Below are 13,882 nucleotides of genomic sequence, written 5' to 3' on the forward strand. Positions count from 1 at the left end.
GCCTTTAAGTGATTTGTATTTACTTTTAAAATCTTTTGTTACTTTAGTAAAGTAAATAAATATTATTTCACAATGATCTATGAAGATCATGGCACGCATAGATAAAGTTCATTCTGCTTCTACAAAAATTAACCCCTCATTGCCAGACTTTTGCCATCCTGATGTCCTTGAAACATGATGACAGTCTACTCCTAAATCAGGGAATTTAAAATGGGTTAACAATAGCTGTCAGTCAAACAGTCAGGGCTGTGGAAAACCCAAGACGGCTGCTTGGCTTTTTCCAGCTCCCTGACAAAGCTCATTTTTTTATTTGATGGGATAAAGCCTTCCCTGGCTGCAGAGTTAATTCCCTCACAATGAAAAAAAAAAAATTACATTTCACTGAATATTCTAGTTTTGTTCATTAAGGTCTGTGTTACCAAGACTCACTTCCCAGTTAGTTCCTTGCTGTCGTGTTCTATTGCTAAAAAGTTTAATTGAATTATTAAAGGACACTCTTAAATTCGTTTCTAAAGCTTATCTCAGTAATCTATTTTCGGATGAAGATCAGATGCCCCACGACCTACAATCAGGGGATTATGCATACTGGAAAAGACATAATTTAAAGGACTGTCTCCAACCTGGATGGATGGGGACCCATTTGGGGCTGGCTAAATGACTCTCTTTGTAACTACACCCTCAATTTTAATCACACTAGCCTGGAGTGGGATCCCTAGTCCGAGGAGGATGAATATGATGTACATGAAGGTAATTTCACTTTATGTTGGGGAAATTCAAGGAAAAATGCAACTAAGAAATATATTAATGAAGACCATATCCCCATAAATAGCTCGGCCCTGGGAACTAAATATGTGGGGATCGGTGTGACCACCGGACACTTACTTAGTTTAACCTCCCGACAAGACTCTCCTCCAAAGTATAACATAATTCAGCTGATATTCAGAATTTTGTTATGCCAATGCCCCTGTGACACTCATAATCAGTCAGAGCCCAGATTCTCCCCTTTATGTATAGATGATTACTTCCTCGGAGTTTGGCCTTCCCAGTATAATCTTAGGCCGTAGGACCCCAGTCTGTTTCCAGAGGAAAATTCCCAAAAGGTCAGGGCCTGGCTCTGGGGACCCACAATGGGGGTATCCTTGAGGGGCACCGGATTTTCATTTCTGTGCGGTAACGGGGTCAATCTGGATCTTCCCACACTTTGGAGGGGCTCCTGCACAATTATTGCTGTGGTCCCAAGGCGACCATTATGACTGCAAAGGATTTAGCTTCCTTAGGAGACATTCCCAACCTTGGGTCCTTCCTCCAGGAGGCCTTAAGACCTGTCCTGGAGAGAAAAAAAATGAACCGCTGATTGCGGGGGGGACATGCTTATGATAACCCAATTTTTGTTTGCCCCGAAATAGTGCATAGTGTCTTTAGAGGGCTCTCCTGGTTTGCAGGCATACCCCTTAGAGAGGAGCGTTCGCCACCTCACCGTCAAGGTCCAGGAACCTTGGAAGGCTACGGTAGCAGCCACTGAGGAACAGCAGTCAGCCCTAGGCTCTCTGGCCAAGGTGGTTTTACAAAATAGGAGGGCCCTTAATGTTATAACAGCTGAGGTGGGGGTGTCTGTGCCCTACTAAATGAGACAGGCTGCTTCTATATTAATACCTCTGGCCAGGCTGAAGAAGACCTCCAGATTCTAAAGAAAAACATCAAATTAATAGAAGATTTAAAAGAGAGCAGGACAGGGCCCCAGCTGGCTTTCCAGCCTCCTCTCCTCTCTGGGGATCCAGATATGGACATGGCTATTGCCCTTGCTGGGACCATTAATCCTGATAGCCCTTGTTTTGTTGTTTGGCCCCTGCATTATTAACGCATTATCTAAGTTCATTTCCCGACAGGTTCAAAAGATTCAATTCCAGATCGTGCAACAACAAGGGTACCAGCCAGCTGGCACATCGACTACGTCGGAACAAGCTGCCTTATCATTCCACGGGCTCTCATCTCCCTCCATAAATACACCCTGACAGAGAGCGGGCATTGGGACCCAGGGCCCCACGACGCCCCTGTCCAGCAGGAAGAAGCTAGGAACGGTCATCGCCCCTTTCCCCAATGACCTGGGTTCCTATGGCCTGAGATGGGGATAGGCAGATAGTCAGTCATGAGCGGGGTGTTAAGGGGCCAAAGATTTGGCCCATATATAAAAAGAGCGGGAAATGTGGAGCCCTACATCAAGGACACGGGACAAAAATTCTGGAATTAACCAAGCCCCCATAGCAACTGTTGCCATGGGCTCTCCTAATCTAAACCGGACAGCCATAGTCTAGACTAGACTAGGGCTCTCCTAGTCTAAACCGGACTCCATAGTAGGTAAAATATTCACCATGTAGCAACCTCGAAGCACCCTGACCAATCACCTAATGCCATCCTGCCGGCAGGATTTTTCTTTGTCTTCAGGCTATAAAAGTTGGCCACTAGCCCACAGAGGGGGTCGGCTCCCCCTGGTCTGTCAGGAAGTGGGCCCACTGTATTTGCAGCGCCCCTAACTAACTCTGCTGTTTATTCTCAATAAACTCACTGTATTACAAGATGCTTCGTGTCTGGAAATTCTTCTTCCAACCCGCGCGCGCGGACCGCGACACTCCCCGCTTCCACGCAGATGATTTGGCTGTGGGGCTGTGAGTCCGACAGTCACCCTCTCATCTGCTCAGGCCTCATGTGCCATTCTGGAAACGTCGTCGGGCCCCGGATAGGTGGCAAGGAGCTTACCCTCTGGTGCAGGAGTTCCTGTCTTAGGGGAGGCAGCTGAGCAAATCAGAGGTCTCAGAGCACCTGCTGAAAGCTAATAACCAAGACTTAGCTGCACAGGAAGCAGTGAAGCCCAGGGAGGGGGCGGGGAAGCGCGTCCACTGGGCTTAACTTTGACAGCAGAGGGGGAGAGAGCCGGCCGATGGAGCTGGGGCAGGGCAGAGGGACAGGTGCAGGTCAGGGAGGGTCAGGTAGCATTGGTTTTCCTAAAGGAAGTAGCTCTGGGTGCTGGTAGCACAGGGAGGGGGTGGAGTCCGGAAAGAGAGGCAGCGCCAGGCAGGGCCCCTCAGAGTGTGTGTGTGTGTTGGGGGGTGGAGGGTGGGATGAGGTGCCTGTTAATGCAGATTCCCGTCTGACCTCAGACTTGCTGAATCACCGTCTCTCCAGATGGAACCCGGCAATCTGCGTCGTTAACGTGGCCCGGATGCTGCTGCTGCTTTCTGAGTTCTGAAAACTAACTCGGAGGAAGAAGGGCCTGGTGTCAGTTACCAGGATGGGATCTTATCCCGAAGATGGTGGGCCCCGGCTTCCTCACCTGTTCCATGGGGGTAACCCTCCTCTCCTCAGTAGGTTTCTGCGAGGCTTCAGGGAACCCCTAGCACAGTCCTGGCCACGTGGTGGGCCCTCGGGAGAGGAGCCCACGGTTGTTTTTGCTATTAGCAGACACGGAAGTGTTTCATGTAGGGAGCGGAGGGATCCGGTTTGCTCTGGGAAATGACGGTAGTGGCCACGTGGAGGAGGCCGACCACCCGCAAGAGGACTTGCCGCCCGCTCAGCTGTCCTGGTGGAGGGTCCTAGAATGACTGGTGTTTGGAGGGGGTGTGGGGTGGGTAGAGGGAACCCTGTGGCTGGGGGCTGGGCTGCCCTTTGTGCAGTCTTGGGGGTTGGAAGGAAGAAAGGAGTACGGTCCCATCTTTCCGTACAGGAAGCAGTTACTGTGGGGCGAGGGAGGTGCCATCGTCCGAGGACACCCCTGGTTAGGGGGGCATTAAAAGATGGTAACTTATTTACATTCTGGTACATCTTTTTGACCTACTCTAAATATTTGATAGTTTTATATTAATTATAAGGGAATCTTCGTATTTCCTGTTGAATTATGTATTATGGGAATCAGTGAGATATTAGTAGAAGAAGCCTTTAAAAAAAAATCCAGTTCAGGGACTTCCCTGGCGGTCCAGTGGTTAAGACTCCACGCTTCCACTGCAGGGGGTGCAGGTTCGATCCCTGGTTGGGGAACTAAGATCCTGCATGCCGTGCGGCGTGGCCAGAAAACAAAAGAAAAAAAATCCAGTGCACAAGATGGTCACCCTGGCACCCCCAGGTCCTTACCTGGCCTCTCCACTTGCAGAGCCCTAATGGAGATGAGCAAGAGGTAGGCACCCACCTTCTCTCCAGGGTGGTAATTTGTTGGCAAGCACAGTGCAATATGACCCGAGGTGAAATGTGTGTGTCTGTTTTTCTTATTTATGCATTTGAGTATAACAAAAAGAAAAGAAACAATGGTAAGCTCAAAATCCTAAATGTTGGCCCCAAAAGTTGCAACTCTCACCCACACTGTGTATGTGTCCTGGAGTTGAAGAACCAGCAAGGTCAAACCCAGCACTCCACTGCAAGGACGTACACTTTAGAGGAGAGTGTGGTTCTGGGGGCAAAGCCTGCGTGAGCTTTGATGTGATCGTGAGCACCTAGAAGGCAGCGGCTGCTTGTGAAAACACGGGGTCGTCACGCGGTGCAGAGCTGAGCTCCTCGAGTTTCCAGGGGCTCCCATGCTGGTAGCGCTCCCTCCCTGAGTGAGGCAAGGCTGTGAGTGGTGGGCTCCCCCGGCCACCTGGGCCCCAGAACAAAGCACTGCCCCCTATGCTGAGCTGGCCTGGAGTGGGGGAGGTGACGCCTGCCTGACACCCGCCTAGACTCCTGGTGACGCGCCCTCATACCTTCCCGGAGCCCGGCTGTCAGGGTTCCCAGTGGCCTTTTCCGTCAGAACCACAGCGTAGGTCAAAGCAGATACAACCACACTTCAGCAGTGTTTTATAGTAGCCAGGATATTTCCATGTAGATAGTATTCTATACACCAGTTCTGTGATCATTATAAGGAAAGAAATATGTTAAGATGGGATTACATGGGACTTATTTTCTTGCTACTTTTTGTAATTATTCAACCTTCTTATGATGAGCATGTGTTTTATAATTTTTAAAAACTGGACAGTGAGACAAAGAAGTGAATTACTTTCTTAGAAACAGCCAAGGCTGCTCTCCCACCTGTGCCTTAAAGTGCTACCCCATCTCCTCCTCTTTGTGCTCCCAGAAGTCACTCGTCCCACATCCTCACCAACCCCTGACCAAGGCCCTCACCTCTCCAGCACGGCTGGTTTCTCATCAGCATGCAAAACATCCTCAAGTTCCTCTCACCTTGTTAAATAAAAGCCTCCCTCTATTTATGGTCCATTTACGCCCTGGGGAATCATCAGTGTGCAGTCTGTTTAATGCCAGGGAGCAACGGTCTATTTGGTAAACAGCAGAACTTGGTGCAAAGCATGAGCCCAGTCCTGTTAAAAATTAATATGTGGGCTTCCCTGGTGGCACAGTGGTTGAGAGCCCACCTGCCGATGCGGGGGATGCGGGTTCGTGCCCCGGTCCGGGAAGATCCCACATGCCGTGGAGCGGCTGGCCCGTGAGCCATGGCCGCTGAGCCTGCGTGTCTGGAGCCTGTGCTCCGCAATGGGAGAGGCCAGGGCAGTGAGAGGCACTGAGTCCCCCCACCCTCTCCTCCAGCCTGCCCCTGCCCTGGGCTGCTACCACGACTTCCTGGCGGGCTCCCGTGGCCTGCACCCCGCCTCAAGCCATCCTTAGGCTCAAACCCGGTCAAGTCACCCCCACCTCCCCACACGGAGAAGCCGCCTTCCTCCTGGGCATCCCTCCCTCGGTGCCCCCCAGCAGCTCGGAGCCTGGTCCTCCGGCACCTGCCTGCTCACCCCGGGCCTCTGCCTCATGCCAGTGCCCAGAGGCCCGTGCTCTTTCCTCTCACCGGCTCACCTTCACTCCTCAGGTAGCAGGCGCTGGGGACATGGGGGATGGAGGCGAGCCCCTCACTCGGTGCCCACCCTCTGGGAAAGGAATAAGGAGGCCAAGGCTGCAGCCCCAGGGAGTCCACACCACAGAGTGCCCCAAACTAAGAGTAGGGGTGACCTCTGCGGCGATCTGTGAAGACCCAGCATCCCTTCCTCGTGGCCTCTGAGATTTGGGGTTTGACTTTATCCAGGGAACCAGCGTAGTCACTAATCTTCATTTCTCTGAGTGATGGGACCAGATCAGGACTTCATAAACCAAATTTTCTGGAACGTTGTGGGGCTAGGGATTTTATCAGATGGCACTAGGGATTTTATCAGTTAGGATAGACGGGGTTATGCTGTGTTTAGCAAAGACTCCTAGACTCCCAAAAGGTTCACTCCTCAGACTACATGCCTATCGGACTTGGCTGACCCAGGCTGAGCCTGTCCCAGGCCCTCGAGGGTCGGGGTGGATGGTGGGGGAGGAACACGGTGCTTAAAGGTCTCCATCCAGAGTGACACCTCTCCCTTCTGCCTATAGCTAGTGGACCAAAGCAAGTCACATGGATGAGGGCATGGAAATGCAAGTTTACCTTTTGCCCAAAAGAGGAACAGCAGAAATTCTGGTGAACAGTGCCACTGAAAGCCACAGAAAACCTCAAAACCCAAAAAATCTTTAAGACAGAATAAATAACCCAGGAAATACTGAGTTAAAGAAAGCAAAACAAGTGTATGTACTGCAGGATTTCTGAGAGCGTTTAAAATGTTAATGTACAAGGAATTCCCTGGCAGTCCAGTGGTTAGGACTCCGAGCTTCCACTGCAGGGGGCACAGCATGGGGTGTGCCCCTGGGTGTTGGAACTAAGACCCCGCACGCTGTGCAGCAAGGCCAAAAAAAAAGTGAATGTACATTGTGACCGTCAGAGCGGGTAGAGCTGTGTTTTTGTGTTCCTGACGTGTCCTCTGCCACCCTGGCCCTTGTACACAATAGGCCTCTCAAATGTTATATTTGGCTCAGGACTCTTGTTGTAATATGCAGGGCAAAGTCATGGCTTATCTTTGAGAGGAGGCTTATTTAAGAGAATAACAAGGAAATGCAGGAAGAAAAATTTAGTTTATTCAGTGTTTACAGTGTGCCAGGTCCCATGCTTTATTTCATTAAATCCTCACTTTATGCTTTAAGAACTACTATCCCCATTTTACAGATGAGAAAACTGAGCTTCAGGGAACCAGGAGAATGAATTTTTGAATAAGTGTCCAGCCTCTGTGACTTGTGCTTAAAATTTGTTTGGTCTCATAGATTATCTTTAGAGATCTCTGTCCAAGTTTTCACACCTCAAACAGCCTTTTGAGTTTGAGCAGGGGGTCAGTGAGACCCATGAAACCCCACTTTGGTGGCCAGAGGCAGGTTGGCCGGGCCTGTGGGCATTGAGCCCTGGGCACTCGGAGTCTTGCTAGGTAACAACTGGGCAGTGTTTTGAGCTTCTCCCACTCAGACACCTGGTGGCTGCAGCCTGTTATGTATGCCCCACCCACCCCACCCCCCCTTTAAAAATTGCCAGAAGAGGGGAATCCAGGGTCGGGAGGCTTCTGAGACACCATCTACTCCACCCCCACGCCCCCCACCGCCCCCCGAGACCCTGGGACACGTGGGCATCATTCAGAGGTGGTTAAGAGCCAGAGGTGGGACCATGTCACATTCTCCTTTGTTTGGGTCCCACCTGGATTTAGGGTAAGTCACTTAGTCTCTCTGGCCCTAGGTTTCATCTTCTACAAAAGCCTACCTTACTGTGATGGTTAAATAAGACCATTTATGAAAAGCACTTGGCACCTGGCCTGGCACATGGGTATAGGGACAGCTAATCCTTGTGGGGGGGCACTCTCCCTGGGCCAGGCACAGCTTTACATCTATTAATTCACTGAATCCTCAAAGTGATCCTGTGAGGTGGATGCCATTACTACCCTCACTTTACAAAAGAGGAAACTGACCCAGAGAGGTAGGGGCCCTGCTTACAGCCACACAGCTTAGCAGTGGTAGAATCACGGCTGAACCCCAGCCAGCGGGTCTGTCCATAAAGCCAGAGTCATAACCACTAAACGGGAGCTAATCTGGTTGTGATTCCCTGGCAAGTGATGATCCAAAATGACTTAAAAGCCTGCAAAAGCCCAGGACCTATTACTTCCTAGTGGGAAATACAAGCCAATTAAAAAAAAAATCTTTTGTACAACTGGCAGGGTCCTTAGCAATCTCATTATTTTATAGTGGAGAAAAGTGACCCTTAAAATGGGTGTGACTTGCCTGGGGTCAACAGCTAACTTACAGCCCAGTTCTTTCATCAGCTTGCAGCCTCTTGAACACACGCCCAGGCCCAGACGTCTCTCCCCGCAGGCCTGGCCCTGCACACCTTTCCTCTTTACGTTCGAGGCCGTCTTGCCTGCCTGTATCACGGCCCTGCATCCTCGCCCCCATCTCCCGCGGATGCCCTGCTGCCGCCTCTGCCTCCCCCTCCTGCTGAGCTCCTCTTCCACCCATTTCTGGCCAAGTTCCTTATAAGCAGGTTAGCGGCCCCATGTCTTCAAAGACGTTATAAACTAGTGATGAAGTCAGACATGGACATAAAGAGTTTTTTTTTTTTTTTTTTTTTTGCGGTACGCGGGCCTTTCACTGTTGTACACTCTCCCGTTGTGGAGCACAGGCTCTGGACGCACAGGCTCAGCGGCATGTGGATTCTTCCCGGACCGGGGCACGAACCCGCGTCCCCTGCATCGGCAGGCGGACTCTCAACCACTGCGCCACCAGGGAAGCCCTAAAGAGTTTTTTAAAATGAGGGGTTCTTTTTTTTTTATAAATTTATTTATTTTATTTTTGGCTGTGTTGGGTCTTTGTTTCTGTGCGAGGGCTTTCTCTAGTTGTGTTGAGCGGGGGCCACTCTTCATCGCGGTGCGCTGGCCTCTCACTGTCGCGGCCTCTCCTGTTGTGGAGCACAGGCTCCAGACGCACAGGCTCAGTAGCTGTGGCTCACAGGCTTAGCCGCTCCACGGCATGTGGGATCCTCCCAGACCAGGGCCCGAACCCACGTCCCCTGCATCAACAGGCAGACTCCCAACCACTGCGCCACCAAGGAAGCCCAAAATGAGGGGTTCTTAAACCTAGTTGTCAAAAGAATTACCTGGCACACTTAAAAAAAAATTCAGATCTCCAGGTTCTGCTTTCCAGAGGTTGGTTCAGTAGGTCAGGGCTGAGGCCCAGGAATGTGCAATTTTAATAAGCAGTGTGTGTCTGTTTGCCCTAGCCTACGGCAGGGGAGCAGTAATTCAGCAAATATTCACCAGGTCCCTGCATCACGCCAAGCACTCTGCTAGCCTCTGGGCTCGTGGAGGGAACCAGACAGACTGGTCCCCACCTCTGGGGACTGACAGCCCAGCTGGGAAGACAGATGGATAGGTCAACTGGCAAGGGATGCAGTGTGGGAAGGAGAAGGGCCTGGGAGGCAAGAAGGGGAATGTGGACTTAATATTTACCCCAGGGATGCTGGAGGATGTGGGTGCTGCTACTCAAACAGAAAAGTGTCAGGGTCTCTGGGAAGGGGTGGAAACATTAGTGCACATGATACTGAAAATCCTTCTCTCATTTTGTCTCTTACTTGTTTCTCTCACTGCATTTATCGCCACGTGACTATTACTTATTATATACTGTCTTCTGAGCGGGGGAAAGCTGTTTCCACCACCCAAATGAAGCCCCAGGGCTGTCCTGTTCTCCGATGTGAGTGGCCCCCATGCGAAGCCCCGATGACATGCACGGGCATTTACTGCAGTTGAAAGAATAATGGTCATTTATTCGCTGCTCACTAAGTGCCCTGCCCTGTGCCAAGCGTTAATAACACTCTCTTGCGAGCCTTGTAATCCATCCTTGCGAAGCAGATAAGACCGTCACACTTCATTTTGCCAATGAGGAGGCTGAACCCTGTGGGGGTTCAGTGACTTGAAAGCTCCGTGAGGCCATCAGGAGAGGAGCAGGGCGCTAATCCGGATTTGTGCGGCTCCAGACGCCGGGTGAGGCCACTGTTGCAGCCGGGTGTGGCGAGCCTCGGCCAGAGCATGGGGACAAGCACTGCACCATTGGGCCGAGGTGCCAGGAGGGTTAAGGGAGACACGTAAAAAAAAAAAAAAAAAAAAAAAAAGGGAGACACGTGAGTGAAGTCCCGGCGCGCCCACCAGCTGGTCTGGTCTCACCCAGGGCAGCTCCGGCACTCCCAGCGGAACCCTCACGCAAACCCCCCACCACGCGCCAGCAGCTTCCCGGGAGCCACAGAACGCTCGGCGCTCTGGCGGTCTCCAGGTCGCAGAGCTTCCCGGCGTAGACGTGAACATCCGGGTCATAGATTCTTAAGGACCAATGAGCGGAGGAACCGTGAGCCAGGAGGCGGGGCGAAGGCGGGACATGATGGCCGCCCCCAGTCAGCCGCGTCCGGGGTCTTGTGGCTGTTGCACCAACCGGTAGCTCCGCCACCGGGGACTCGCCCTCTGCCTCACCCGCCGAGCCTTCGTCGGGCCAGGGCAGCTCTGGGACGCGGCGGCCAGAAGAGGAGCCATGGGGACAGTGCACGCCAGGGTAAGAGGCCCAGCGACCCACGGGCTGCGTGACCTCTGGGTGGGCGCCGCGGGGGACGCCCTCGCGGCTGCGCCCGGGGTTCCCTGGTTAGGGGACTGTAGGGCCCCGAGGCCGGTGCGGAACGGGGCCGGGGATCTCCGCCTGTAGCGCCCCAGCGCTGGGCCGCCGTGGGCCGGGTGGAGGAGGCCGCAGAGATGCCGCCAGCGGGTACCGCCGGCTTCCGAGCAGAAAACGGATACTCAGAGGAGGGGCGTGACTTGCCCAAGGTCACTTAGCGAGGCAGTGGCCCGGAAAGGACTCTCGGGCTTTCCGTGATGTCCTACAGCGGAGGAATAAATTCTTTCTATCCTCAGCGGTTTCGGGCGTCTTAGTTCCTTACCCGTCACCTTTTCCGAACTCTCCCGCCCAGGCGCTCCTGGGGTCTTGCTAGACTCTTAGAGCACGAAGTAGTGTCTTCCAACCCAGACCCAGCTAGGAGTCCTCGTGTCTCTTGGTTACCGTGCAAAGACAGAACCTCGCTGAGCTTTAGTTCCTCCTTTTAAAGTGGAGGCAGTGATAGTACTCACTCACCGAGCTGTTAGGAGAATTGAAAGACACAATACACGTAAAGCACTTGCTTGGGTGCTTAGCGCGGCACCCAGGCTGCCCAACTGCTCTTTATCGTAATCTTAACTGAGACCCAGAGAGTGACTATTTGTCCAAGGTCACACCGATAGAGTCTCAGAATGTTCTAAAACTCAGACCTCCTGAGTCCCAGCCCTCAACACAACTTCTCTTCTACAACGTGGATTGTTTCAGTTGCCCTGCTGCGAAGTTTTCAGGAGTTTCCCAAAAGAGTTTAGCACAGACTTCTCAGCCTGGTGTACGGGAATGGACTTAACTTCCATTTCCAGATGCTTCCTGCAAATGAAACACCGTTCCTCTTCCGACACACTTTGGACGGAGCTCCCTCTCTCATCACTCACCCCCACTCCCATCTTCAGCTGGCAAAATAGTCCCATCTTGTAGAACTCAGTTCAAGTCACTTCCTCCATAAACCTCCTTATCTCTCCTCATTTCCTCATTTTGGATGTGTTGCCAACCTCCTTGACATTTCTACTCTGGTGCCCTGTTTTAGCTCTGCATTTTTGACTTATACTTTTAAAGTCTAAGTTTCTAGATGACGGTAGGAGCTGCATCTTACTTGCCTTGCATCCCTTGTAGCATCTTGGCAGAGTAAGCATTCATTCGTTTGTTCAACTAATATTTACCAGTGGTCAGCTCTGTGCCTGGCACTGTTATAGGTGCCAGGAGTATAGGAAGAAAAAGTCTCTGCTTTTATTAAGCTCCTTTGACACTAAAACTGCTGCTCCTTTGATTAATGTATTGACAAGAAATAATTTCAGTTCTTTAATTTGGCCTTTACATTTCACTAGCCAGTGTTGTTTGAATTTTGGTCAGGACTCACAGTAAGAAAACATCCCATATTTGCTACCTAGTACCTTCATGCGTATGTGAAACAGAAGTTTTTGGAAACAGTATTTAGCCTTGATACCTATTATTTTTTCTTGTATTTTCTATCTGATTCTAGTCTATATCACTTTAAAGATGCTGTTCATAACTCATTAAATTTATTTCATGTCCTATTTCTTCAGTTAGCACTGGCTTGCCTAGTGCCTGGCACGTGGCGTTGGATAAAATTTGTCGACTCACTAGTAGACTGATCTGCTTAAAGGTTAGAGGCTAGATCCAAATATTTATTTTATTTCATTTCACTAAATGCTTACCCAGACACTGGAATGTAAATTCTGTGAGGGTGAGGACCTTGTAAGCGCTTATCACATAGTGGGTGGATATTTGGTGAATGAATGAATCTCTAGTAGTGAAACAGTTAATTTAGGACATCGAGCTTTAGTGCAGTTGTGAAATTGTAAAGACATCACCTTTTGAATTAAAGACTAAATTTCAGATTTAAGAATACAAATGGGTCTAGCATGTCTTTGGTGAGGTGTGTTTCATGCTTTTGAGGTTTTAGGAACCGTAATGGAAATTTTTTAGCATAGACTTTATGCCCAAAGTCTATTTGTCAAGCATTCAGATTAAGAAGAATGAATATGTGCGTATATTCCTAACCATAGTATATGCTCTGCGTAGACACACCTGCGAATCTATAATATACTTTTTTGCACTACATAAACTTAAATACAGAAAGCATATTCATGAAATGTTGCATTAAAAAGTTACTATTTTAATTTGTTCATATTTTTGAGAAATATAGTAATGATCTCATTTTAAAAATATTTACACAACAAAAACGAGAGGATAATTATGTGAAATAAATTCTGTTTCTTTGCCCAACGTTATCTTCCCTTTTTATTTATGTAAATAATCCACTTCAGCCACTGAGGGAAGGAGTGGTTCTGTCTTATTCACGGCTGCGTTCCCTGCTCTTTAGGGGACAGTAGGCACTCAGATGTTTATGAAATGTGAGAACAAAAGGAAAAAATCATTCACTCACCCATTCCGTAAATATTTGAGTATTTCTGATATAGCAGGGCAGATAAAAATAAGAAAAAAACAGTACCTGTAAAGGTCATAAATTTTCTCCAAGAGGTGTCTTGTGAAGGCGGGACTGATTCTCCCTGAAGAAGCCAGGGGCGGCTCCCAGAGGAGACGGCACTGAAAGTGGTTCTTTCAGCTCTTTCTGGGGAGGCAGGTAGTTAACCTGGGCAGAGAGAACCAGGTGTGCACAGACACAAAGGTGAGGGTCGGGGGTGGTGGGAATTTAATCTGGAGTAGCAGGTGGGGGCTGCATGGTGGAGTTCCTCATGTGCCCTGCTAAGGAATCTAGTTGCATTTGCCCCTGAGAGCACCTTTGAGGACTATCAGAGTCTTTTAGGGCAAGGATGGGAGAGAGGACATGGCGCTGTCAGGTCATTACCTTTCCAGAGGACCAGTGGCATGATGGAGGATGTGCTGACAAGAGGCTGTGAACATTCCAGGGAGAAGGTGAGAGGGGCCCGGGAGTCCCCACTGCTCCACATTCTGCAGATGTCAGATGCTCCTGTGCCCTTCAGGTGTGCTTATCTTTAGAGAACTGGTGGAGTGAGGAAGCAGCCAGATACTGCTTCCCATAGTTTTCCCCAGAGTTGCCTGTTTATACCATCACCTAGTGCCACACTAGACCTTCTGAATCCATTTCCACGAGTGTCTGGGAATCCCTGTATATATGTAATAAATACACAATGTTACGTGTTCATTATTATACATACTATTATATTACCATGTCTCCATAATTATTATTATAGAATCCTTATTCAGAAGATGCTAGAATGCTTTTGAGACAATGTCAGTTTAGACTGAAGGAAGGGACTGCTTTCTGGCTGGCCCGTTTTATGAGCATATGCAGTTCCCCTTAGTGTGTGAGACTTTCTGGACCAAAACGAATTAT

At 50.0% G+C, this 13,882-nt stretch overlaps 1 protein-coding gene across 1 annotated transcript in view; it reads left to right on the top strand.

Annotated features, from left to right (window-relative positions):
- Window positions 1–10,257: 10,257 nt before the first annotated feature.
- Window positions 10,258–13,882, top strand: part of SAMM50 (SAMM50 sorting and assembly machinery component) — a 33,215-nt gene continuing 29,590 nt past the window's right edge. Inside the window, exon 1 of the mRNA XM_082635889.1 lies at window positions 10,258–10,452. Within this exon, the coding sequence (XP_082492015.1) occupies window positions 10,432–10,452 (21 nt within the window). The 5' untranslated portion in view covers window positions 10,258–10,431. The remainder of the gene's footprint in view (window positions 10,453–13,882) is intronic.

This window comes from Mesoplodon mirus (assembly GCF_964341445.2).
Source record: "Mesoplodon mirus genome assembly, chromosome: 11".
In the NCBI taxonomy this organism is placed as follows: domain Eukaryota; kingdom Metazoa; phylum Chordata; class Mammalia; order Artiodactyla; family Ziphiidae; genus Mesoplodon; species Mesoplodon mirus.